The following is a 17,802-nucleotide window of genomic DNA, read 5'->3' on the forward strand; positions in this document are numbered from 1 at the left end:
CATAGTTGCTTTTCTTACGCAGAGTCGCATTCAATGTGATGTTAAAATAATGGCATGAACTTATTACGTGAAATTTCGCTCGGCGCACGAATACAAAATTTTTCGCAAACGTAACATATAGTGAAGACAATAAAGAAATATAAAGTTAATGGGGAAAAAAAGAAGCAAGAAGTTGCCAAAATGGAGCTATATAGCTTTTAACTGTACTTAAAAGACGTAAATGAAAAATTAAGGCTAAATCAGAGATCAAAGTTAAATTATTTACAACCGGAAGTCTTTATGTTTCAAAAATTAATTGACCGTATTAAATGTTTAAGCCTTCCTGTTAGTGTATAAAGATTCCATTTTAAGCGATTATTTTCACAAAAAGTTTTACTATTGCGAAAAATAGACTTTTCATCCTTTAGGAGATAATTATTCATACCCATCAAATATTTTTAGTACCGTTATAATCAACTTCAAATTCAACATTTCGGAATGACTTGGGGCGGTATTCCCCAGTCGATCGCGGTTGTTTAGAGTTCTGAGCCTTTATGCATTGAACTCTGCCCATCGTTGAAACGTTTAGTAGCTGCAGGTATGCTTAATATTCTCTTGCTGTTATTAAGTCCGTCCGCAAGAACTTTTGGTCTATTTGGCCGTCGGTTGGTTGGTTGGTTGGTTAGAGTGGAGATTCATCCTGAATCCAACTAGCGCTTCCGCACCATTTTGTTGCCACATCCTCTTTACCAACTTGTTATTTACGGCATGACTATACCCAGTCTGTGCGGTTCAGGAACCTTATTAGGTTGTTGACATCTAAGCCAGACAGTTGTTCGAGCTCCTCGAACAGCGGTTTGCCCAGGGTTAACATTCTGTCCTTCCATAGGGCAGGGCATTCACAGAGGAAATGGAAGATTGTTTCCTTTTTCTCCGGTTGTTTGCAACTGTGACAGTATGTGTTGTGAGGGATGCCCATTTTGGCTGCCTGTTCTCCGACAGACCAAAAGCCAGTTATGACTGCCGTTAGTCTCCAGGCATCCCGTCGTTTCATGTTTAACAATATTGATGATTGTTTAAGGTTGTAGGTGGGCCATAACGTTCTGCTGATTTTGCATTTCGTCTGGCCCCTCCATCTACACTCCGCCATTCGGAGGTATTTTAGGGAAATTGTACTCTTGACTGCGCCTAATGGTGTGAATACCGGTTCTGCAAGAGCGTTATTCATGGCAGATCCCCCTCTTGCCAGTTCATCTGCTTTTTCGTTACCTTCAATATTCCGATGTCCTGGGACCCAGATTAAGGTAACATTATGTTTTTCGCTCAAGGTGGAAAGGCTATTCCTACTTTGTTCCACCACCATTGAGGTTGTAGTCGCTGAATCCAGTGCCTGGATTGCAGCTTGGCTATCCGAGAGAATAGCGATATTGCTCTTAAAAGAGAAGTCTGTGATTAGTAGCCTACAAGCTTCCCCAATTGCCAGTACTTCCGCCTGGAAGACACTGCAGGTATTGGGGAGGCGCACAGATTTTTCAATTTTAAGTCTATGAGAATATATACCAGCTCCAACACCACAATCCATTTTAGAACCATCTGTATAGACTGTAGTGTCGAAGTTGTTTAATGAGAATCCCTTATTCCACTCTTCCTTAGATGGAAAGAGAGTGGCAAAATTCCTATTGAATGTTACCGTCGGGACGATGTAGTCAGTCCTCACCGAGGTTAACTGAGTTTGCCGCAATAGTAGACTGGCATGACCATAAGTGTTTTCTTTCCAGCGGCCCGCTTCGTTTAACCTAAACGCACTCATGGTTGCCGTCTTCTTAATATGTAGGTCTATTGGAATAATTTGGCCGTCAGTGGTCATAATTAATTTCATCTAATGATAGGCCTAAAAGCGAGCTGTTTCGACAAGATCAAGCCAAAGAGTAAGATTCATTATATACGTTTCCACCACAGTCGGTTCTACGTTATCGAACCGACCCGGATTTATATCCGGCCAAGGACTGTCACTCCAGCAGCATTCCCTGTATGTAAGTATGGGGAATGTTTATGCTGTTACAACAACAACAACATACACTATATAAATAAATTGGTTTGGTATCCTTTCTCTGCCCAATCCTGACTTGAAACTCCAACTATGCGGTTAGGATTTCACACATCGTTTCTTCTGTATCAAGCCATGGATCAATTTGCCATAGAAGCTTTCAATGTAAAGAAAAGCGTGCAAAGCCATTCAAGTAATCCCTCTACTAAACGTAATGCCTCATCCAAGTCCAGTTTTCTCAGTAAACCTTTGATGGAGCCGAGTTCGGCTGAGAGTATGCGATTTTTCTTCTAGCCAATGCAGCCGCTACTTTGTTACCAAGCAACCCCTGTTTCCTGGAGCCCATATGACCCGGATAGCATTGTGGACTCAAAGACTAGGACGACAAAGTCTTGAGTGCAGCCTGACTGTAGCTCAGAAGGACAATTCGCTCATTTCTCGGGTTTCTTTCTAAATTTATGACTGCACATTTATACTGGCAAACACCTACGCTAGAAAGATGCTGGGAAAACTACTCATTGCCATTGACATTGACAAATACAGCTTTGTTTTAGGGCCATAAATTCCAGCGCTTATACTTTCGGGTTGTTTTGCGCCTTCGGGTGGAGTATGCAATATTGGAGGGTCCTTTCAAGAATAGGTATACTTCAGTTAGCCTTAGAGGCCACTTCAATCTTGAACGTCTTCTCACATTTTATAATCTTTGGGCTATCAGTTCTCGGTGGTTGAGAAAGCGAGCGCTAAAGGCTCAACAATAGTATGTTTTTGGATGAGACAAAATGTTTTATGTTAAAAGGACATGTTTCGCTTACTGTTTACACCTTAATCGCAGCTGAGGGTCAGTACGCATCGCGCCCGCCTGTTAGGAGCTGAAGTTTAGACATGACTTCCCATACTGTCGATAGGACGGATCTTGATACCCACGGCACTGCTCCGTATACTAAAGGATTTTCCAATAAGAGGTGTTATTTTGATATTCAAAGAAAAATGCTATTTTTTAATATAAATGATCGGATGTTTATCATTTAACATCAGGCAAATGATCACCACGACCACGCTTACAGGGCAATATCCTTTTCATGAAATTTTCCATAACCGAATTGCAAAGTGGCTGCCCTATGTCCTCGATAGCCTCACGAATTCCATCTTTCAAGTCTCGAATCGACCCTGGGTTGTTGGCGTAGACCTTCTCTTTCACGTGGCCCCAAAGAAAAAAGTCACAAGATGTTAAATCGCAAGATCTCGGTAGCCAATTATGATCACCTCTTCGAAAGATAACACGATTCGGAAACTTTTCCCGCAAAAGTTCAATGGTTTCGTTGCTTGTGTGGCACGTTGCGCCGTTTTGTTGAAAATAAACGTTGTTCAGATCAATACCATTCAATTCCGGCCATTAAAAAATCGTTAATCATCTCTCGATAGCGATAGATAACACCTGTTATTGGAAAACCCTTTATAATTTGCCTGAATATCATCCATTTCATCAACATGGTTTCATCCATCTCAGGATTTTTGAACAACAACTCCAAATATCTTCTCTTGGTGGACACAATGATGGCTGTTCTGAAAAGGTTTATATTCAGACCCATCTCAACATACCCTCTCTACGTCAGGTACAATTTTTACACTATATCGCAAAGGGTATTCTTGAACTTACTGACTTACCCCTTGCTTGCGAGGCGGATGAGCTGGCCAGACAAGGGACATGTGAGGTGATCTCCCCGCGAAAGGAGAAAATTGGGATCCCCCTGACTACCTGCGGTCTGCTCCTGGAAAGATGGGCATCGCGCCAACTCAGCGAGCGTTGGGCAAGTACACAAACTTGTAAGATCGCGAAATCCTTCTGGCCACATGTGGACCGGGGGCGCTCGGTCGAGCTTCTGAGGTTGACAAAATATCAGTTCTCGAATCTCGTGGGTTTTCTCACATGCCACTATGCGCGAGGAATGCATGCTGTGAGGCTTGGAATTACTGCAAGTCCCTTTTGCGATGGATGTTTGGAGGATGAGTGCTAAGATCCAGGCATCTTGGCTCTTACTTCTTTGCTGCGTCTGCTGATATAGCAGGCGTTGTCATTAAAAAGCTGATGAATTTCATCAGTAGCACAAAGCGGTTGACGCAAACGCAGCACAGTCATCGTTCGTGAACCACACACTCTAACCCACCCTCCTAACCATCCCAGCACCACCTCTCCCCGCATCCCATCGGTCTTCCTCTCTCACCTCAACCTCACCTCCTTCATAATGGTATCACAAAGTACCAATCCGTTTTTCCTCGTCCAAGTGTGCTCATTCCTTGGGCAACCATACCAACCTAATCCAACCCACCTCTTGCTTTGATTGCAATATCCTTGCAATGATAGATTTACAAGGTTTGCTCTTTAACTATGGTGAAGAAGAAAATTGTGAGGAGAAGTGACATTGTGTTGATTTTTTTCGTATATCACCAAGCAGCACTTAAGTTACTAGTTTCGAAATTGATTTCCATCAGGGTGGCTTTATTTCTGAATACTCATATTTGCTAATTAAATTTATTTTCCATTTTCAAGACTCAGTTTAACAAATATTTGCGCAAGTGATGAAGCTCTTAGTTACTGAAATTGCTTAGTTTTGTTTTTGTTATTTTTATTGAGAACGCAATGATTACACATAAAGTAAGTCTAGTTTCAACACAACTTATTTGCGTTCTCTGTGTTGCGCGCCTCACAGATAATGTCGTATTATACTATACATCCATATATAGCGGGTGTTTTTTAAGAGCTTGCGAACTTAAAATGATAATACAAAACAGAAATATTGTTGGAATGATTTTTTTATTATAATCTGGTTAGATTCGATGTGGTTGTTGTAGCGGCAATACAATGTAGTGTATATCACCGTACGTATTCGTCTAACTCATCTAAAGGTAGGCCCAGGAAACGTGCTGTTTCGACAGATTGAGTCCAGAGGGAGAGGGGTGTTATATGAGTGGGTTTGGTGGGCCATGTGAAAAGGTGGTTAGTGTCGTGCGGGTTGCCTTCACATGCAGGACATATGTTTAGTACGTCGGGGTCAATTCTGGATAAGTAGGAGTTTAACCTGCTACAATATCCAAAACGTAATTGTATCAGTGTTACGCGGGTCTCAAGGGGAAGCTAAAGCTCTTCATCTGCTGCAGGTGGTGGTTGGACTCCGAATACGGCATTCGGTGGTCGGGCGCTTAGGAAGCTGGTGACGGTCTCTCGATGAACGTCGTTTATTGTCTGTCTAAACACTGTCTGGTCCAGTAAGTGTCTGTTAGTTTTGTACTGGATCTTGTCGGTGTAATTGAGTAGTTGTCTCCTGACGTGCCTGGGAGGCGCCTCTGGCTCAAGCAGGTGTCTGCAAGGGTGAAACCTGCTGTAGCACCCAAGAAGAAACTGTTTGCTGAGTATTTTATTGTGCTCCATTACGGGGAGCATTTGTGCCCCGTTGTGAAGGTGTTAAAGAGGGGACATCAGGAGACCACCCGTCGCTATCCGAATAGCAGGGTTTTGGCGACCAGGCAGGTGCAGCGTAGTTTAGAACCGGCTGGCCAATTGCTTTAAATGTCGATAACAACATTTCTTTGCCTTTGCCTCAAGTGCTGCCGGCAAGCGATTTAAGGACCTTGTTGCGATTTTGGACTTTAGTGGCAATTGCGGTTGTGTGCGCAGAGAAGGAGAGCAAACTGTTAAAGGTTACACTCTAAATTTTGGGATTGTTAACAGTCGGAATTAGGGTGTCATCCACTTTAACCTTGAGTTGCAATTTTACCTCCTTTGTGCAGGTGGTAAAAAGGGAGGCGGGAGTGTCGACTGATAAATATCATCTAGTAGGGTGGAATGGCTGACAGTATCGAAAGCTTTCTTCAAGTCCAACGCTACTAGGACAGTCCTCTTGCAGGAGCGGTTTTGGTTAAGCCTGCGGTTTATCTGTGCGTTTATGACGGTGAGTGCTGTGGTGGTACTGTGCATTCGTTGGAAGCCATGCTGATGGGGGATGGGACCAGGTGATTCGTGAAGAGTGGGAGTAGGAGGGCTTCAAGTGTGTTTCCTACTGGGGAAAGGAGAGTTATCGGCCGATAAGATTTCCCTTGGTTGGCGGGTTTCCCAGGTTTCAGCAGCGGGACCACTCTCCCTGTTTTCTACTTGTCAGGGATGTCCACATTTCGATGTCTTCTTCAACACTTCGCTTTTCACTTCTTCACTTCACTTTTGTTTCAGCTAAACTACTGAACAGAAATGTTAATGCAATTTGCTATTCTCAGCTCTCAAACCATAGTTATCGATATCGATAGATTTTATGCAGTTAAAAAAACATCGATATATACATACCTACGAGGTGTGTTCAAAACGTAAGATGTCTTCTTACCCTTTTCGAAAAATATTTACTTATTTTGTATCCTTCAAAATATTCGCCCTCAGATATAATACATTTGTGCCACCGCTTTTTGCAATCCTCGAACGACCTCTGACCAAAAAGCGCTTGGGTTTAGTCTAAGCTTTTCCAATGATGAGGACTATATTATCCGACGAGTACAGTAGTATTTCCTAATAATTTTCTATTAACATTTCTTACTAAGTACTCCCCCGGGTGTATAAAGTTCGATTCCGGCTAAGGTCTAACTCGTCTTAATCTTTTGTTTTCTTTTTGCTATTTTTACTATCAATAACCAGTTTATTAATAATCAGTTATAAAGCAGAAATTGTAATTTCTATTGCTCGATGTCCCTTTCACTAGATGGGCTCCAACAGTAGCCGTTCACCATCCATTGTACCAAAGTCTTGAAATGGTGTCAGTTTTCGACATTCACCATCTCTTCTTCCTCATCGCTCTTATTGCACAGGTTTTCCGGAGAGTCGAAGCATTGGCACAAAAAAGTTTCACCACCGCCCAAGGTGTTCAAAGTGTCGTTCCCGCGACAGTCGGTTCTACGTTACCGGAACGACCCGAATTTTTATCCGGCCAAGGACTGTCACTGCAGCAGCATTCTCTGCACGTGTATGGGGAATGTTTGTGCTGTTACAACAACATCTTCAAAGTGTCACCAAAGATGATGGGTTTTATGTTTTGAAATTAAAAAAAAGGGTATCTTTGTTAGTCGATTATAAGAAAAAGAATATTAGGGAGAATGCGACGCTATACTCGTACATTTAGGAAAAATGTAGATGACATTACGGTGCTAAAAACAGATGTAAATTCGAAAAAAGAAATGGACAATGTATTCATAAAAAAATTACGTTGCGATGTCTGTCCTACAAAAGTGCTACTTAACCAACTTCTATAGTTCAGATTTAATTTCTTCACGTTATTATTAATTTCCAAAAAAAAATGTATTCGTAAAACATATTTACCTACATTCCACATTTTATTTAAATTTAGAATTTTGACTCAATTCACAAATTTTAAGGGGGAACGCCACTGTAGGGGGTAAAAAAAATAGTCGATTTTTGGGAATTTTTTTTTGAAAGTAGGAATGACTATTCGAGGATCGGACGAAAGGCAATTTATTATATATGTATTAAACTATGTTGATGTAAATTTTTATAAAAAAATATTGAAAATTTACAAATTTATGTAAATAAACGTAACGAGTTAAAAAAATGACGTCATCTGGTGGCAGCGATGCAGCAATGAATAATCAGCTGAAATCAAAAAACCAAAAATCTTATTAATCTACACAATAGTGGCTATCGTTGAACGTAGCCGTTTGTTTTTTCCTTTTTTTTAACAAAATGGTGGTGATTTCAATTTCGATGTGGGTTTTTTACCATTTTTTTTTTATTTTTAACAGGCCTAAAAAAGTTGTTATTTTCAAATTTTTAAAATCGGCTACGTATAACGCTACCCAATGCGATAACAAAAATTTTGAAAAAAAAGAAAATTAAAATCGGTTCATTAGTCTTCGAGAAATCGTTGCCGCTGTATCAAAAAAAGTCGTTTCGAGAAAAACGCGTTTGAAATAAAGCATCGTATCGTAAGCGCTACGGGGCCGAACCGACGGGCGCTCACTTAAGTGACCATAGAATCGGAAATAAAGCGAATTTCGCTTTAACATTTTTACCACATTTTCTTGAGTAAGAATTTATGCAAAAAAAATCAATTTGTTTGAATTTTTACTGTGGCGTTCTCTCTTAATTCGTCTTTATTTTTACTTTGCGGTCAGCTGTTTTTCACACTTGCAAACTCTTACAAGTAAAAATGTATCCAGTAAAAACTTTCAACTTCCCCTCTAAATGAAGTGTTAATTTGCTCTCTCACTTTCCCCTACTTTGCAAGTTTGCACGGATGCATGAACACCAAAACTTGTTTCATGAACAGACCCAATAATAATTATCCAAAGAGGATATAGAGACATGTAAACGAAGCTATTTGAAGAATAATCCTTAACTGGTTGAAAATCACTAGAATTCCAATTTATCCAACTTGGCAAGCTTACAACTTTTAAGTTAAAACAATTGTTTGAAAGGAAATAAATAAATGTGCGCATTTTTATTGGAGGATAGGTACTTATATTTTGTTTTCTTTCATTTTATTATTTTATTATTTTTGTAGTCTGTAAACGTTTGGTTGTTGACTTTATTTTATTCAAATAACATTGATAATTTGGTTTTGTTACTTAAATTTTTACAAATTTTATAAGGGATTGCATTATGTTCTGTATACCGTCGAAAGGTAATTTCTTCTTCGCGTTGAATTTTGTTGTTTGCTAATCATTTTTGTTCTTGTTTGCTTTTTTATAATAATCGTATTCTTTTTTCCTTAATTTTTCTTTTTTTGATGCTTTGCAATTTGCTTTGGATTTTTATTTTTTGCTTTTTATTTTATTTTTTTATTTTTTGCTTTTTATGATATACGTAATTAATATGTAACTTTTACAATAAAATTGAAAAATTTTAAGATTTATCTAGAAATGAAGATGTGCTCTCTGCTACTTTGCAATTTTAAATGTATGACATAATCTGCCTTTCCCGCTCACAGTACGAATTTTCTCTTTCAAACTCTTTTTGTATGTATATACGAGTATGCATAAGTATGTATGTAAGTTCTCACGTTTCAACGGTAAACGATTATTTGCCGCATCCCTCTCTTTCCGCTTTGGCGAATTCACACTTTTTCATAATAATTTCCTAATATGTATTTTTTTTTATATATATTTTTATATATGTATTGATATTATTTGAATTTGTTGTTGATTTTTTATTGAAACATTATTCGCTGCTTGTTTTTGTTTTTGTTTTACTTTGAAATGAAGAAATATTGCGAATATTTGGTAATTGTTTTTATGTTGTCTGTTTTACTATAAGTGGATTAATAAAAAAGTACTGGTAATCATTTCATTTCAATTTCATTTGAAACTTAAGATTTATTTAAAATTTATATTTGAGTGCACGAAAAATTACTACAAAAATAGAATTTGGAAATAAATTAAACAAAAACGTAGGCGTTGTTGTACATGCCGCGGAGGTTTTCAGCCAATCGCTTGCAAGATTACCTGGAAACACCCACCACAGTTGAGTTTACGCTATCGAAAGGGCACGGATTTCAATCCGGCCAAGGACTATCACCGTAGCTGCTGTTGCTGCTACAACAACAACCACCTGGTACGGTACTACCATTCACATTCCCGCGACAGTCGATTCTACGTAACCGGAACGATCCGAATTTATATCCGGCCAAAGACTGTCACTTCAGCAGCATTCCTTGCTATAACAACAACAACACTACCATTCAAGAGTTGAAGGCTTTAATAGTTCTATCTATCTAATATGAAAATATGTTTTTGAATTTTCTTTGCTCCACACACAGAAATTACGATAAAGTCAATCTCTATTGGTTTTGAAATATTGCGGAATATTCTTTTTGATTTGGTAAAATTTTTTGTTAGGGGGAGAGCCTGCTTTAGAGGCTTCAAAAAATCGATTTTTTTTTTATTTTGCATAAATGTCTTCCCAAACTATCCAAGAATGTGTACTCAAAATTTCAGAAGCAAATTCAAAATATTTTCGGAGTTACAGAAGAAATTGTAAGCAAGCGTCGAGCAGGCATACGAGCGGCCGGATCGTTCGAAGTGAGATTCCTCGGTTTTTTTATTTTTACGATTTTTCCTAATTGGCGGGAAAGGAAGCCAAAAAGTTAAACGTACTATCGAAACGAGATAACATAGATTGTATTCGGAATTAAATTCTCTTCTAGTTGAACCTAAAAAACCTTAAGAAAGTTGTGATTAACCCACTTTTTAAACAATCTAAAGTGAATTTGTTAAATTTTTTTTAATTAGCGAAAAATTTTTGAATTTCTCACTTTTTGCTTAATTTTCTTGGTTTAACTAGAAGCTATACTATACTAAAATAAAATTTTTTTTTGGGGTTTTTGGTTTCAGATGAAAATTGCGACCTGCATCTTTCCCGCCGCACGACACATGCACACTCGAGGCGCTTTGGCAAAATGCTTGTACCAGGCATAATATGACATATATTTTAATGAAAAAATTTGAGAAGACTGCTGAAATATATAACAACAACACCTGAGAGTTTCGTTACAATCGAATATTTCTTTCCTTCCCAAAAAAATCCACGAAAAATTCGATTTTTTGAAGCTTCTAAAGCAGGCTCCCCTCTTAATATGAATCGAGTTGTTTTGTTGTAGAAAAATTTAAAAACTTATTTTAGGATTTTAATATTAGATTTATTAAGGGGGAACACCACTGTGAACGCGTGAAAATTAAGCGATTTTCATGAATTTTTTTTTATAAATAGGAATGATTGTTTGCGAATCGGACAGATTATAATTTATTTAACATATATTCAACTATACTGACACAAATTTTTATTAAAAAATTTAAAAAACTACAATTGTTATTAATATTAATGCAATGACGTCGTAAAAAACTGATGCACCCTAGTGGCCACGATACAGCGGTGAAAAATCAACTGAAAGCAAAAAACCAAAAACATTCTGAATCTATACATGTTGTTGTTGGTGTTGCAGTAGTAACGTTGCCCTGTCAGTGTAGTGTAATCGCTGGTCGTCTTCGTCTAGCTCATCTAACGGTAGGTCTAGGAAACTAGCTGTTTCGACAGGTTGGATCCAGAGGGAGAGGGGTGTTAGATGAGTTGGTTTGATGGAGTATGTGAAAAGGTGGTTGTGTCGTGCGGCGTGTCTTCACATGCCGGATACTTAATCTATACATCAATGGCTATCGTCGTACGTGGCGGTTTTGTTTTTATTTTGTATTTTTTTTTTTTTTTGAGAAAATGGTGCAGGTTTGAAAAATGAGTTTGTGTTTTTACCCTTTTTTGTTATTGAAAGGCTTGAAAAAATATTAATTTTTGGAATTTAAAAAAACGGCTATGGACGACTGTAGCCAATACATGTACAAAAATTAAAAAAACAAAAAAAAAAAAAAATTAAAATCTTTTCATAAGTCTTCGAACAATCGAGTCCACCGCGTTCAGAAAAATCGTTTTGAGAAAAACGCGTTTAAAGTTTTCATTGGCCGTTGCTACTCACTGCCTGCACTTATTGTATTGGGTATAACTTTGTCAATCTTCAAGATTTTAAGTTTATTTTTTTTTACATATTTTTAAATATATCTACTTTAAGAAAATGCCAAAAACAAATCGATTTTTTTTTGAAAAATCACAGTGGTGTTCCCTCTTCAGAACTTTTTTACAAATAGTTTTGTGTTGAAAAGGCAATGTAATAATTTTTATAGAACTGATTGAAGCTTTGAGGAAATAAAAACTTTGGTCTGTCTTTTTGGTTTTTTGTACAAGATGGCGCAAAATTAATCACTCTATCGGAAGATAGAGATAAGTTAGATAAACTAGGTTTTGATTCAAAAAGCATAAAAGAAACAGAAAAAAATCGGTTATTATAAAATTTTAGAAGAAGAGTGATCAGATTTCAAAAAAAAAGAAGATATTTGCAGGCATTGAATTGAATTGCCAATTTATTATTATTTATTAACAAAATTAAAAATTAAACTTTTTTTATTATTTGGGACCAAATCAAACTCAAACTCTGTTTTAACTCGATTTATAAACAATGTTTTGTTTGAAGAATAAATCACAAAACCAACAATGAGAAGTTTAAAAAATCAAAAATACATTTTTTACATACCTTTTTGGGAGTAATTCAAACTAAAACTCAAACTCTGTTTTAATTCAAAACTTTAACTAAAAAGTTTATAGTTTTGATTCAGAAAAAAACAGAAAAAAATTATTCAATTGAAATGCCGATTTATTATTTTTTATTAACAAAATTAAAATTTAAAACTTTGAAAAAACAAAAAATTTTTTTTTGCTTACTTTTCTGGGACCAATTGAAACTCAAACTCTGTTTTCACTCAATTTTTAAATGTTTTTTTTTTTGTTTTCAAGGAGCAATAAAAAAATGTAAAAAAATCGGTTATTTTAAAATTTCCGAAGCAGACATACAATGATCAGATTGAAAAAAGAAAGTAGAGTTTTGCAGCGCTTAGTTTCTAAAATTCTCTATATAATTTTGTGTATTCGTGCAATGGTTTAAACTGTTTTGTATTTTTGCTGTTCTCTTGGGCGATATTTTAAGTTATAAGTATGTACGTATTTCTATAATGTAAAGTACTTCAAATTGCTATAAGTTTTATATTATTTTTAATAATTATGAATTAATGAAAAAGTATGTATGCATGTTTTTGTTTCTTTTTTGTTTGTTTTTGGTTTTTTTTTTTTTTGTTTTTGGTTTTGTTTTATTAACTTAGCATTTGCTTTGCTGATTGCGTTGATGGTCTCAACTTTTTTGCTTTTTTGTTTTTTCTTGTGAGTTTGCACATATTGTATTTAACTTATTTATTTATTTATTCATTTATTTCTTTATTTATTTATTTATTTAATTAGCTTTAATCTTAATTGTAAATTCACATTTCAGTTATAAGTAAGTGTAATATTATTTAAGAAAATTTTAGTAAATTCTTTATAGATAGTTACATATCGCTTACGTAGAAAGGAAATCAAATAATAACTGATAGTCTATTCATTGATTAACAATTAACTAAACAATTTCAATGCGATCCCCTCACAATTGGTTAACAATCATCATACATTTTACATGTGCATATTTATAAATATTTACTTTTTAGATCAATAGATTACTTGTAACCATTATAAAAATATCAAAATAAAAATCGCTAAGCTTTATGATTATTTCGAGATTCTTCTTCGGTTCGGTCCAAGTAAATCAGGGGCAAATAGAGAGAGAGAAAAAGAGAGAGGGAGAGGCACACATATATATATAGAGAGAGAGTGAAGAGAGAGAAAGGAGAGAGAGAAAGGAGAGAGGAAAGAGAGAGTAGAGCGAGTAAATAGAGAGAAAAGAGAGTGAATCGAAAAACTGCTTATTATCAAAAGTATACATTACAGGCCTTAGGCACAAAAAGTGTGCTTTAACTCAAACAAAATTTGCAAATTTTCCGAGTAAAAGATGCGTTTTGTATATATGTACGTATGTGGAAAATACTGCTTAACTTGCGCGCAAACATTTGTTGCTGTGAGCTCAAACTTTACACTCCGGACTTTATCACAAAAGGCGGCGTTTGATTTGAAAGTTCAAACTGTGACTTAATCACAAAAGCGGCACTTGATTTCAAAGTTCAAGCTGTGACTTAATCATAAAAGCGGCACTTGAAGTCAAAGGCGGTGCTTGATTTCGAAGTTCAAAGTGTGACTTGATCTCAAAGGCAAAGCTGGATTTCAAAGTTCAAACTGTGACTTGATCTCAAAGGCGGCGCCTGATTTTAAAGTTCAAACTGTGACTTGATCTTAAAGGCGGCGCTTGCGTTCAAAGTTCAACCTGATTTCAAAGTTCGAACTGTGACTTGATCTCAAAGGCGGCGCTTCATTTCAAAATTCAAACTGTGACTTGGTTTCAAAGGCAAAACTGGATTTAAAAGTTCAAACTGTGACTTAATCACAAAGGCGGCGCCTGATTTTAAAGTTCAAACTGTGACTTGATCTTAAAGGCGGCGCTTGCACTCAAAGGCGGCGCTTGCTTTCAAAGTTCAAACTGTGACTTGATCTAAAAGGCGGCGCTTGATTTTAAAGTTCAAACTGTGACTTGATCTTAAAGGCGGCGCTTGCTTTCAAAGTTCAAACTGTGACTTGATCACAAAGGCGGCGCCTAATTTCAAAGTTCAAACTGTGACTTCATCTCAAAGGCAAAGCTAAATTTCACATAGCGAGTTAAGCAATTTTTTTTTGTTTTTGCATAAAAAGTGAAATGTAGATACATTTATTAGCATGAAAATTCAGTCTACATTGAAGTTAACTTTTTATGCAAAAGTTGAATTTTCTCTTCTCTTGCGCAAGAACGTAAAATAGGTATATACAGGCGTGTAAGTATGTTCGCATCTTATAGATACTAATTTCGCATCACTGAAAGCTAAGTTTGAGGATGTACAGATGTACATATGTACATACATAATTGTTAACTATATGGCAACTACAAAACAAATATGAATCGCTTTTCTCAGCATTTTTGTAAAATGCCTATTATGACTTAGAGGAAATTTTAATGACCGAGCGAACAGAAATAAAGGCAGCAATTACATATGTATGTATGTATGACTATAATGAAGATGGCACGTATAAGACCACAAAACGATCACCAGATGAGTGTGCACGGCGTTTACGCCAACATTACGTGAAACACGACGGTCGCTAGGAGCGTCGCGCCACGCCTCGTTACTCCATAAACCAGCATATATGCACGTATATAAGTACAATATGCAGGTGTAGGTGCGTGTGTGCAGCTGCACATACTTCAACTGCTCAGTAGCTTGGCGTACTCGTATTCACTTGTCAAATACAAATACGACCACCTTATGATGGTCTCACCAATACAGTTGCGGACACGCAATCTCGGTTGCGAATGCGTATAGAGTTCGAGTCACTTTCGTTTGATTCGCGCGCGTACAACAACCGTGCATCAAAAGTAGGACGAGAAGATATAACAACGACGAGATATATTTATTTAATTTTCTATGCATTTCTTTTCATTTGCTTTGTTTCATCTTTTGTTTGTTTTTATTTTTATATTTTTTGTTTTTGTTTTTGCGTGTTTAATTCTCTATTTGTTTCTGTTATACTTTTGACACAACTCCACGATTCATTCAACTTGCATTTTGATATTTCTTTCCTAATCTGTTTTTTGAATTCTTTCCTTAACCTAAGAGTTACGTTCCTTTTGTTCTCATTTATCATATATTTTCTTCTGGCTGGCTTTCCGCTTGACCGTTTACTGTTTACTACCCGTAGTACAAATACAATGTTGTTATGAAACGTAACGTTGAGTGCGGGCACTTGGCCTACATATCTACTAAAACACTGTGGACTTAGAATTATCCATTGATTGCATTCGCATTGGCGTTAGCATTGGCATTCGCCGCTGCAGCAGCGGCAGCTGACAATGATTTTTGTCCCTCCTCAGCTGGCGATGGCGTCGAGTCGCGTCGCGGCGGCATGCGTTCGTTCACCGCATCCAGTCCCTTGGCTTCGGCGAACGAAGTGATCTTGTGATTGGGTGAGAAGCCTTGCATCGCATTCTTCAATGACTGTTTGCCACCGGATAGTGCACCCAATGGCAGTGCACCGGTTGGTGTGAGCCCTTTCAATTGTAATACAGATTCAGACTCCTCACGTAGCACTGAGAATACACGCGCCATTTTACCGATCGCACGAATTTTATTCCGTATGACTTCTTTGCGTAACGCCGCCTCGTCGTCGGATAGCGGTTCTTCACTCTCCTCGGTCATAAGTTCATCGTCCGAGCAAATATTCAACACATTCACCAACATCTCGGTTACCTTCTCGCCCACAAATGGCAAAGACCATGTGAATACGTCCATGAAATTCGGAAGCCAGTATGGATGTGGAGAGCAGTTGAATTGCCTGATGTTCATCACATTGTTCTCATACTTCAGCACTGCCGCTTTGTTGTTGTACACATCCAAGTAATTGGGTGCCGAGAAGATGGTTATTAGTGAGGGAAATCCAGTGGTTTGACTTTTGCGATACATGCGATAGCCGGCGTCCTGCGCCTCATGCGCACGTATAATCGATAAAAGATTGTTGTTTTGCAAAAAGTCACAGCAGGCAGCGTAGCTGTAGAAATATGAACAGCCGCGCACCGAGTTGTGCGAATAGAAGTCCGAATTTTTCTCATTGCCGAAATCTTCTAAGGGATCTGACCACAATAAATCACACATCGGACCGAATGCTGGTGGCTCCTTAAATCTATCCAGACGGCGTATATCCTCCAGCTCGTGAATTTCGGGTGACAAACCGCCATGGACACACAGAAACTGTTGGTTCATTAGTGCCGCAAGGGGTAAACAATCGAAAGCCTCCATGCAAGCATCATACACCCGTTCCGAATATTTAATCTTGCACTCTTGCTTGAAAGTGAAGTACTCTGTTAAGTGACGGCATTCGTGATTGCCACGCAGCAAGAATAATGTATTCGGGTAGGTGATTTTCAGTGACCACAAATACAAAACGCACTCAATACTAAAGTAACCTCGATCCACATAGTCGCCCAGGAAGAGATACTTGGTAGAGGCGGGTGAGCCGCCAATTTCGAATAGTTTCATCAAATCATAAAACTGGCCGTGTATGTCACCACAAACGGTCACTGGCGCCTCAATATCAATCATGGTCTTCTCTTGGCGCAGCAGTGTGGCGCCCTCTTGAATGATGCGCAGAGCGGCAGCCTCCTCGATGCGTCCCTCAAGTATGAAGTGTTGCTTGAGTACGTCATGATGTGGCTTGCCAGTGCGTGCATCAAATACGTCGGCCACTGTTAGTTTGCGACTCGGCGGAAACGGCACGCTGTCAATGACGCGCTCCTTAGTCGATAGACCTGTCTTTTTGGTGGGACTTTGTTGAGATTGCGTATTCGAGTTCTCGCCACCGCCACCATTGCCCGCTGTCCCATTGCCGCCGCTCACTTTGTCATGTGTGTTGTTGGTAGTGGTGGCTGCACCACCGCCACCGGTGCCAGTAGCATTTGACTGTTGTTTACCATTTTGCTGCGGCACCGCTTGATTGCCCGTATGCTGTGTAACCGAAGACATGCTGTTTGTTGTTATTTTTTTTGTTTTTGATTTTTTTTTTTTTATTTTTACTCGCTTTTCGCTTAGTTCGGTGCTGTGAATTTGTGAGCGATTTGCCAGAAACTGTCTGCGTTGCGGCTACTTTTGGCCGTCGCTAGCAGTGGTAATGCAGCAGTTGCCTGCAAGAAGAGGGAAAAGAATAAAATATTTTTTAATTGTCTTATTTTTCATATGCATTTCCTATATATTAAATTAATGCCTTTAATAAAAGATGAGGCATTAAACCAATGCAGACGATTTTAATTAAATGTAGCAACCATTGCGAAATATTTCTTTGAATAGCCAACCAAACTTTGTTTATTCGATGCCCATAATTTTTGCTCTTGCAGAGTAATGCCAGCTGCATAATCAGTATATTTTCAAATACATACAAACATATTTTTTTTTGGTTTTTTTTCGTATACGCGAAATATACTTTTAGTCAACATCACATGTTAAAAAAAAAAAATTACATGAAGTTGAGTAAATTTATTGTTGATAAATTACTTTCAGTTTAATTGCACGGCATTCTTGCAAACCTCGTGGTTGTGGTTTCGTTATTATTTCTGATTGCGCATTCTGGCACTGCTAATAATGACTTTCACGAGATTCATACCCCAAATACATGGGGGTATTTTTCATGC

General features: G+C 37.8%; 1 protein-coding gene across 1 annotated transcript in view; it reads right to left on the reverse strand.

The window, feature by feature from the left end:
- Positions 1-8,555: 8,555 nt before the first annotated feature.
- Positions 8,556-17,802, reverse strand: part of LOC128857207 (serine/threonine-protein phosphatase 2B catalytic subunit 3) — a 50,800-nt gene continuing 41,553 nt past the window's right edge. Inside the window, exon 2 of the mRNA XM_054092850.1 lies at positions 8,556-17,298. Coding sequence (XP_053948825.1) covers positions 15,407-17,140 — 1,734 coding nt within the window. The 5' untranslated portion in view covers positions 17,141-17,298 and the 3' untranslated portion in view covers positions 8,556-15,406. The remainder of the gene's footprint in view (positions 17,299-17,802) is intronic.

This window comes from Anastrepha ludens, chromosome 3 (genome assembly GCF_028408465.1).
Source record: "Anastrepha ludens isolate Willacy chromosome 3, idAnaLude1.1, whole genome shotgun sequence".
NCBI lineage: Eukaryota > Metazoa > Arthropoda > Insecta > Diptera > Tephritidae > Anastrepha > Anastrepha ludens.